Source organism: Barbus barbus (genome assembly GCF_936440315.1).
Source record: "Barbus barbus genome assembly, chromosome: 9".
NCBI lineage: Eukaryota > Metazoa > Chordata > Actinopteri > Cypriniformes > Cyprinidae > Barbus > Barbus barbus.
The window spans coordinates 17,167,329-17,177,387 of record NC_136737.1 but is presented as its reverse complement, the minus strand read 5'-3'; the positions used below and the strand labels follow the sequence as shown (position 1 = coordinate 17,177,387).

General features: G+C 38.0%; 1 protein-coding gene across 1 annotated transcript; it reads left to right on the top strand.

Annotated features, from left to right (window-relative positions):
- Nucleotides 1-1,560: 1,560 nt before the first annotated feature.
- On the top strand, nt 1,561-9,953 carry LOC306875204 (SCL-interrupting locus protein homolog; the record flags this gene model as incomplete). Its single annotated transcript, XM_079425666.1, has 16 exons — nt 1,561-1,646; nt 1,745-1,852; nt 3,543-3,658; nt 3,757-3,938; nt 4,912-5,153; nt 5,240-5,323; nt 5,473-5,559; nt 5,755-5,902; nt 6,050-6,159; nt 6,297-6,423; nt 6,522-7,535; nt 7,608-7,743; nt 7,825-8,026; nt 8,145-8,289; nt 8,374-8,660; nt 8,741-9,953. 16 exons carry the CDS (start codon nt 1,561-1,563, stop codon nt 9,462-9,464), a joined length of 3,798 nt encoding a protein of 1,265 aa, XP_079281792.1. The 3' UTR covers nt 9,465-9,953.
- Between the last annotated feature and the right edge of the window lie 106 nt (nt 9,954-10,059).

Genomic DNA, 10,059 nt, shown 5'->3' with positions numbered 1-10,059 from the left:
TGTTGTTGTTGTTATAATTATTATTATTATCATCATCATCTTACATATAATAAATAATATATAAAAGCAAGTCATATCCTACGTTATGAAAAAACAATAAAGAGAGAAAATGTTTTCTTGGCAACTAACTAGAATACAATAAGTTTAAGCTGGAGTACTAAAATCAAATTTGAAATAAAAATACATTAATATTATATTTCACTGCTGGTTATACTCTGTAAAATTGTGTATGTGACAAATAAAAAATCTTTATATTATATAGACTCAAACCCATGACCTTCGGGTTAAAAGTCCAACTCTCTATCCATTAGGCCACGACTGCCTGCCATAAGGCTGTTTGTAATAGTAATAATAGGCCTAATAATAACTTACATACAACAAATAATATATAAAAACAAATTATAACTTAATCAGGCCTATAATTAACTAATCAATAATATTGCAGGTAATTTAGAGAGTTTCAAAGAATGCCTAATTTTTAAGTGGCTTTAAAGATTGAAAAAAAAATGTTTTAACTACAGCCAAATTTAAAAAAAAACTTACCTTTAATCAAACAATTATCAGTGTGTATTATCAAGGCTTTTAACACCTGTCACTAGACTAATCATTTACATTTAGGCCTACAGTTAAAAAAAATGAATACATTGATCTTCCCTTTCCAACGAAACCAGAACAATTCAAATATAAATGTAAGTATCAGCAAAATCTTCATTTTTCAAGCAGCAAATTTTGTGTGCAGACTATTTTATTATATATTTTTAATATTGTCTGTTCATGTTGATCCATGAAATCAGAATAATATTTTATTAAAGGTATTCAAAGCTGTTCACAAATAGTCTATTGACATGTTTTCAATGATAAAGTCTAAAAAAACTGAATCCACGTGTACAATAGTAAGCTATATTCTCATATAATCTATTCTAGCCATTCAAAAACACTCCGCGAGCCAGCGGGTCCGGTTCCTCGCCTCTGATTGGTCGAGAGTCCCTCGCAAGTGGATTCCTATTGGCTGAGCCGCCCTGCTGCAGCGCCCCGCCATTGGAACCTGGAAACAGCGCCACAATTTATTTTCGAGTTGTTGCGTTTGTCGAATGCGTTCGTCTTGGATTTCATTGTTTATTGACAACAACTAGTATTTCTCCGTTTTCTGGCACGCTAAACCCGTTCAATTATTAACTCACGGGTCGTTTGGCGCGGTTAATGCCGCTCGAAGGGCTGGAAGGACGGTTTTAACACATTTGTGGTCCGTATTCACGCTCACACCCAGCTGGACCTGCAGTGTTTCGATTAAAAACACGACGAAGGCATGAGTCAAGCGTTCAAACAGCCTAAAGGTACGATGTTATATATCTTACATCAGTTATAAGAAGCTCTGAACTGCACGTTAAAGGTTTTTAACTGTTTTTAGTAGTATTGCCATGTTAGCATGTAAGCTAAGTCACCAAACTTATCAAAACATCATGTCTGAGTGTCTGGGATGTTTTGAAAATGCATTATTCACTGCTAGAGCTGATTAATTTCAGCTTTAGTTTATTAAAAAAAAAATCTTATTTCCACAGGATGAATCGTGTACAAGTGGATTTTAAAGGGTTGCCAGCCCACGTCTTGGAGACCAGTGTTAGAGCAGAAGCCCTTCAAAACGTCAGGTGACTACTGGACATGATTTTAAAACTGTGCTGTACATCTATTTTAAAACTTTCTTGTTGTTGCTGTTCGATAAAATTAATATTTTAACGTTTTTAAGGTCCTCGGACAACATCCTTACTCCACTGACATTCCCAAAATCTAAAGTCTCTCTGTGGGATCCAACTCCCAGTGGTGATGTTGTCAGTCTGCATTTCTCATATTACAGGTCAATCTTTTTATCCATTATGCTTTTGGATTAATCAGATTTTTCATAAAATTGGATGTCACTATCAATGGACAAAAAAGTAATAATTTTAAATCTGGCAACCCATGTGATTGTACTATTCTTCTTCTTCTTATTATTATTATTATTATTATAGTATTTATTAATAATTTTAGTGTTTATAGTTCTATTTAGCGTGAATTCATTTTTATTTCAGTTTTAGTAATTTAAGTACTTTTTAGGTCATCATCGATGTCATGTGGTTATTTTCTTGATTGATTTTGTGTATTAGGGATGATGGTGGCTAAATGTATTTTGCATTTAGCCTTATTGCTTCCTATTGTGTGCATATCGCTGTTCTTTATTATTAATAAAAATTAAATACAGTTTTTGGGGGCATGTGCTCACAGCCATTTTTGCAGATTTTCACTCTTGCAACCCATCTAATTTGAGTATTTCTATACTATTACAGTATTCATTTTTTTAGTTTTAATTTTAGTTGTAGTAATTTTGCATTTCTTTCCATTTTAGTTTTTCTTTTCTTCTGTTTTGCTTTATTTTTTTGTAATTAATTAATAAATTGAGACATTTGTTTCAAGAAGGACACAAGGCAGCATTTCTCATTTTTGAACAATAAGTGTAAAGGTCATTGCACACTGAGTCTGAAATTTTCGCATGAGTTTTTTCGTATTCCCCATCCTTTCCTGTCAAAATGCATGCTACGGATGCGAAATGCAGAAAATCGAACCTGATCCGAATTTTTTTTGATGGACGAAGGTTTCGGAGGCAGTGTGCAAACGTGATTGACACAACGTGAGGTCGTATTTATTTAACGTGCGAAAATTTCGGACTCTGTGCAGAGACCTTAATATTGCTTTAAATGTTGTTGTTGTTGTTTTTCCCAAAAAAATTAAACTTTTCTGTTTAATTTAATTGCAATTTTGTTTTTCTGAGCAAAATAAAAAATATCATATCAATATAATTTTTGCCTGATTTACAGAAGACACCCACTAAAATATCATTGTGTAACCATCTTTTCAGGCATATTTACAACAAAAGTCAATTTATGACACATTAAAAGACTAATTACTTTCACCCCAAATATAATACTAATTAGTTACAATTTTACATTTTAAAAATTTGCCACTATCCTAGGTTTTGCCCATTTTTCAGTAAGATTTTTTACTCATTTAAAACACAAAATTGAATATGCTCCCTTATTCTTTTGTGTATTTTAATATGTACAAGTCAGAATAAGCATGTGGTTACACTGAATGACAATGTAACATTATTTCAACCAAATTTTGACATTTTATTCTCCAAAAACTTATTCGAAACCTTAAAAGTAGACACTTTACTTAGATTTAATGTGCTTTCTATGGACATAAAATCACTCTTGTAAATTTATTTTGATGCGGACATCTTAATGTCTTTGACCCATATATATATATATATATATATGTATATATATATATATATATATATGTATATGTGTGTGTATATGTATATGTGTGTGTGTGTGTGTCTTTTAAAACAAATTTTTACATTTCTTTTTAGCTGTAATTTATTTGACCTTTTTTCAGTTTGAGATTTTGAAGTAATTTTAGTACTTCAACTTAATAATGACATCTGATCTGAATGAAAACTTTAATTCTATGGCTCAATGTCCTCAGTAACATTTGGTGTATTTCAGGAATCCAAAACTGTTACTTGTGGAAAAAGCATTACGTTTAGCTCACCGGCATGCTAGACAGACCAACAAGCCTCAGTTTTTCTGTTTCCTGCTCGGGACACTGGCAGTAGACAGTGGTTAGTATTGAGAAGGCCTGTATTTGGACATCCTATAATGATTGTTTAATATTTAAACATGTCGCATCTGCGTTTTACCAACTATTTCCTTTTCCTAGACGAGGAAGGTGTGATTATAACCCTGGATCGTTTTGATCCGGGCAGAGAGCAGACGGGATTACCTGGGAAAGCACCAACTGCCCTACTCCCCGGAGACATCCTTGTGCCATGTGTATTTGAAGCCCAGCATGCTGCTGGCAGCACAGTGCACTCGAGGGAGGATTTAAACATCTCGTTTAAGGTAGTTGATCTGAGAATTGCTGACAGCACATGTTTAATACATAACGACTGGGCTCTTTCCTCCTGTTTCTGTGGCAACGTAGTAAAGCATAATGGTAATCAACGTCACCCTGTATCCTGTCAGTAACAGCTGCTCTGATTGTGACACAGTGTTCCTTAGAGACGGGTGATTATTAGTGTGTTGGACTGCTCCCATCTGGCATGGTTTTCTTGGTTTCTTAATTTGCTTTGTGCAGTTCTTAATTTAACCATGGATGTGTTGTTCAAATTCATATTTTTATTCCGCAAGGATGCATGAAATGGTTAAAAAATTGCAGCAAAATACTTTTACTTCGTTACAAAAATGGGTTTCAAATAAATTATATTTTGAACTTTCTATTCAGAGTATCCTGAAAAAATGCATCTTGCTTTCCACAAAAATATTATGCAACTGTTTTCAGTATGATAAAATGTTTCTTGAGCAGCAAATTAGAATGATTTCTGGAGGATCATGAACACTGAAGACTGGAGTAATGATGCTGAAATTCCTGAAAATCCAGCTTTGCATCACAGAAAAATAATTCAAATAGAAAACAATTATTTTAAATTGTAAAAAATATTTTACAGTACTATTGTATTTTTGATCAAATAAATGCATCCTTGGTGCACATAAGCGGCTTCTTTCAGAAACATTACATTTTACCCTTTCCTTGTATATTTTAAATGATATATTAATTTGAAAAGTAATTGAAAATATATATATTTTTTTATTTGTGAATATAAATATTAAATTAATACATTTTAATTTATTTAAATTTGTTTTGTTTTTAATTACGCAAATCATTGTTTAATTTTTTTTTTTTTACTTCAACCATTTCAACTATTTTGAATTCTTATTTCATTCCAGTGTTTTTGTTGACATCCCATTTTAAAGTTTTATGTACATTGAGTTTATATAGTTGACCACTGATGCTTATTTATGTGTCTCTTTTCAGATGCTTCAACATTGCTGCTGTAGTAAAGAGATACTGGAGTTGTCCAAACTTCTCACCTTGCGAGCTCGTCTCAGCTGCTCCGAGAACATGGACAGACTCACCTTTGACCTGTCTTGGGCGGCTGTCACTTTGGCCTGCACACTAGATGCAGTCCCTGTCCGGGCAGTGCCCATCATCCCAACTGCACTGGCCAGGAACCTTAGCAGCCCTGCAGGTGTGACCCAAAACAGCAGGAAACGAGGGTAAGGAAGCACTTCTGTTTCCTTATATGGCCATGTTTTGTCCTCAAAAGCTTATTGTTGTTTTAAAATGACGCATTCTGTCTCAGGTTTCTTACCATGGATCAGACCAGGAAACTTCTCCTCATACTTGAATCTGATCCCAAGGCTTACACTCTCCCGCTAGTAGGAATGTAAGTACTTTTATTGTTAAGAAATTATGACTTTCTTACTGCTTTATTCGGGCTGTTGGCAGGTAGTATAATTCAGCCCTATTAATTACATGCTTGGAGTCCTGCAAGATGTTCAGAGTAGGTGTGTAACATTTGTTTTCCTGTGGCAGATGGTTGAGTGGTGTTACACACATCCATAATCCCCTTGTGTGGGCGTGGTGTCTGAGGTACTTGCACAGCTCTGCCCTTCAAGAAAAGTGAGTGTCCCATCCATCTGCTGTTTTGCTCTTATGGGCCAATAAGTCAGTTACCTTCAAAAGGGCTCAAATTTAAAGACAAAATTAAATTAAAATGTCTGTAATTTTGTATGTTATTCTGTTTAAAAATATTTTTGGAATCTTTCATTAAATTATAATAATTTTCTCAATAAATTCCTGGCTTAAATTTTGCAGAGTGATGTCGGAGGGAGGCGCTTTCCTGGTGGTTCTGTATTCCCTGACTCACCGGGATCCCGAGTTCTACCAGTGTAAGCCATGTGTCGGACAGCAACAAATGAGCTTTCAGCTGCTCACCAGCAGAGAGTCATTCACGCTTTACAAGGTTAGCCTGTCTATGGCTTTGTCCTCAACAAATTAAATGTTCACATTTTTTTTACATTTGATGTGAGCCGTCTTTGGTTTTAGAGTTGTTGCTTAGCTAACATACTGTACTATATTTTTTAAATATACTACCTAATTTCCAATATAGAATGTAGAGCCTTCAGATGGACGGCCTTTACCATTTGAACTCAGTGCTGAGAACCAAAATCGGGAAACTGTGCTGTTTGAGGAAGTTCTCTGCCAGATAGTGTTAACAGGGTACAGTCTTTTTATTTCTCTAAACGTTTTTTCAACTTGTTGACATTTATGTTCAGCTGTTTACTGTATCTGACAGAATACAATATAATGTAAGCAAGAGGAAACTATAACATACTATATCCGCTTTGTCCTATAAGGACAACACTTGCAGCATCTTCAGCTGCTCCACAGAATAAACTGTCTATCAGTGATCATGACTCAGGTGTAGAAGATGAAGACCTCTCTCCTCGGCCGTCCCCAAACCCTCATCCTGTCAGTCAGCAGGTTTGTTAACTCGTGGCCTTGTACTCCTGATGTACGTCTCCATTTCTTGTTGGAAAACTTCATACCCATTAACTTCCATTTCAAATATTTTTCTTCAGACTAGACGTGTTCATCCTTCAGTACCAGAACTCTCTATGGTATTAGATGGCAGCTTTTTGGATGGGAGTGTGGCTAATACACAAGACGCGACTACTGTCTCTCATAGCCTTTTGAATGTCCAGCGGAGAAGCATTAGCCCTGCCCACCGGGGCCTCTCAATGTTGAGACCTCCAGAACAGGGTAGCGTCCCTGGACCTCCTCCAATCCGAAGACCATTGACTCCCATCCTCTCTCAGCCAAAAATCAAACTACATCCTAATCCGGGACAACAGACACCACAACCCAATGTGAATAGTAAATCACTGCCCTCAATGAGAAGATCAAGAGAAGGCTCGTCAGCATCATCTGCATCATCGTCTTCCTCGTCTTCCTCAACAAAGAATGCTGCTTCACCCGTTGGCTCTTTTCATCAACAAAGGCAGCGTTCTTCCCAAGGTTTCCCGACCAAACCCCAGCCGATTTATTCCGGACCCCCAACATCAGCTCACACCAGTGCTAGAAAGAGTTCAGCAATGCCTAGCCAGACCCCCATTCATCATCCGTCCCAACACAGGCTCTTTCATAGCACCCCAGCGGCCAACCCTTGCAGCTGCTGCACCCACCAACACACCCACGTCCCCTTGTATCAAGACAACACCTGGCAAGGGACACCAGCGTATCCCACTGCGGCGCACAATCCTTGTGGTTTTCATTGCGCCCCTGAGAGTGTCCCACCTGGAGATCACTGCCTCTCGCCATCTCGGCAGTCTTTGGGTTGTCGCATATCTCCGACAAAAAGTCCTGTTTGCAATCCTGCTGTTCCAGTTCACTACTCTCCATCACCTGGTCCATGTGTCCCCACAGGCAACCCCAACAAAGGTTCTGTTGAGCAAGTCCCGCCCTGTCAAGCCCAGTGCTGCCAAGTCCAGTCTAGCCAGGTAGCATGCTTGGACACACCCATGGGTCTTCTTCCTGCCGATGCCTACAGGATGCTTATGGATCAAGAGCGTCAGTTGAAGCTACTTCAACTCCAGGTTTGAATTAATAAGCCAAATGTTTTACCGTTGATCTGTTATTGCATGTTGTTAACAGATTTTCCTCAACAGATTCAGAAACTTCTTGAGTCTCAGAGTAAAACACCTCCAGTATCATCTGCAGAACGTGATACTCAGCAGGAAAGAGACAATCAGACGCCCACATCTCCACCGAAACAAACAAGTGTCAGTGTTGCTGTAGAAACAGGTGCTTTGATGGAAGGTTTCATTCTCTTGAATTTATTTAAAATTCCTTTCAATGTCATAATTTTCGTTGTTTGTTTTTTAGGTGCTAGCTTGTTTTGGAACACCCATCAGGAATCTTCCACACATGAGGCCCCAAGTCTGGATTGGCAGACTGAGATGGAGCCAAAGTCTGGATGTCAAAATGACAGTTTAGTCACTTCCAGACTCGGATCCGAGAATGCATGTCGTTACACCGAAGATCAGAGTACAGGATCTCCTCTACATCCGTCATCTCCAAAACCCAAGTAATGATCCCTAATGAACCCTAAACCACGTTAACCTTCATATGATTTCAAAGAGTGTTACGCTTTTGTTTGTTCTCCAGGCAATGTTTGATGTTTATATTTTATTTGTCTTTGGCAGCATGTCATCTGGTTTCGGCGCCCATTTGTTTCAGAGTCCAGTGTTGGGAGAGAGTGCTAGCATGTGTTATAACTCTCAGTCGCAGAGTAACGATCTGTCTGAAAACCAAGAAATGGACAACCCAAGATTTTACAAAGAACTACTGGTATGGCCCAATTTTTATCATTTTCACACATTTAATTAGAAATTGATGCATTATGAATGTTCAATGACTCAATTCCTACTACAGGGTCAGGTGCAAAGTCGCCTGCAAGACTCCGCAATTGTGGATGAAAAGGTAGAGCAAGACCAACAGATTGTCCCAAACAGACAAAGTCTGTCCCCTGTAGGTCATCAATCAACGAAATCACAGATACCTTCCATACCCCAAACTCAAAAACTTAAGCACAGATCCAGTCCACCAGATCAGGACCATGTCTTAAGTGCAACATTAAGACAGCTCCAACAGTTTGGGGTGAACATAGACTTTGACTCTGAGCAGGGAAATACAACACGTGCAACTGTGGAAAGTGCCAGGTAAAGACATAGTCAATGACTAATCGTTTTATCAAAGCTATGATTGAAAGTCTTGTGTCTAACATAATTTTTCTCTTCAGTACCCTTGCCTGCATTAACCCAGAGGCAGTGATTCCAAGACTTGCTCTTTCAGAACCAGTGGGGACCAGCATTTGGGGACCAAGCGGCAGCGTAGACCTTAGTCTTGAGGCCAATGCCATTGCACTTAAGTACTTAAGCGATTCGCAACTGTCAAGACTCTCGTTGGGTGGTCAATTCTCCGGCCCACGTCTAGACCCCAGCACGATTCTCCTGAGAAGACCCGCTGCAGAAAAGAACAGCGTTGGACTCAGTATACTGTCCCCCAGCAATATGTCTCTAGCCACCTGTAAGTACATGAAGAAATACGGACTGATTGAAGGAGAAAACAGCAGTGAGGAAGAGCAAGAGGATGCCGTCCTGGTAGACTCCGCTCTCGGGTGTTCAGTACAGCACGAAACGTCCAAGAATGTGAGCGTTAGGCAAGACCGTGAAGACCAAAGCGCTGCCATTCTCAAAAACATTACAAACAAGCCAGTCGCCAATCTCTACATATCTCCCATTGACTCTCAAGAGCCGTTAATCCAATACTTGCAGCCCAAAATGCAGCTGCTTATGTGTGGCGGGACAAACCCAGAGAAGGAGAATGATGCAAAGAAAGGTCTGACTCAACGTAGGTCCTTGTTAACTGAAAACCAGAAGACGCAGGAAGTCACGGAGTCTGAGGGGTCACTGGGAAATTTCCTGGATCTGAGTAGGTTACGCCAGCTCCCCAAGCTCTTCTAAAATGCATCATGGGGGTCACCAAGAACTCACCAAGAAATGTTTTGTTTTAAACCAATTCTCAAAGTCTTCCATTGTTTACGTAGTATAACATTAATTTTAGTTTTAAAAGTGTACATAATTTTTTTGTGTGTGTGAAAGCTTTTAAGTATGTTTTATTGTCTGCAACTTTTGGTCTTGTCACCTTAATGTTATTTCCTTTCACGTGGAAGCTTAAAAGTTTTTAAATGTTTACTTGATGACTCCTTATGTGTCATGTACAGCGTAAAGAGCCTTGTATGAATGACTCACTTAAGGCAGTACTGTTTTCATGTTACTAATTTGAACTCTTTCACAATTTTGTCTTATGGCATTACTTGATTTTTTTTAACCTCAAACTGGCACAAACCATTTCAGAGGGAGAACTACAGCTTGAGTTTTCATCCTTTTGTATGTTTTTTAAATGACTTCATGTGTTGCATAATTAAATTACTTATTCTTTTATATAACTTCATTTCGTGAGTTTTATCACATCCTTGTGTTTCTCATAAGGATATCTAAACACCTCAACAATTCTGTGTCAGCTAATTAGTATTGAAATGTTTGACTTGCCAAACAC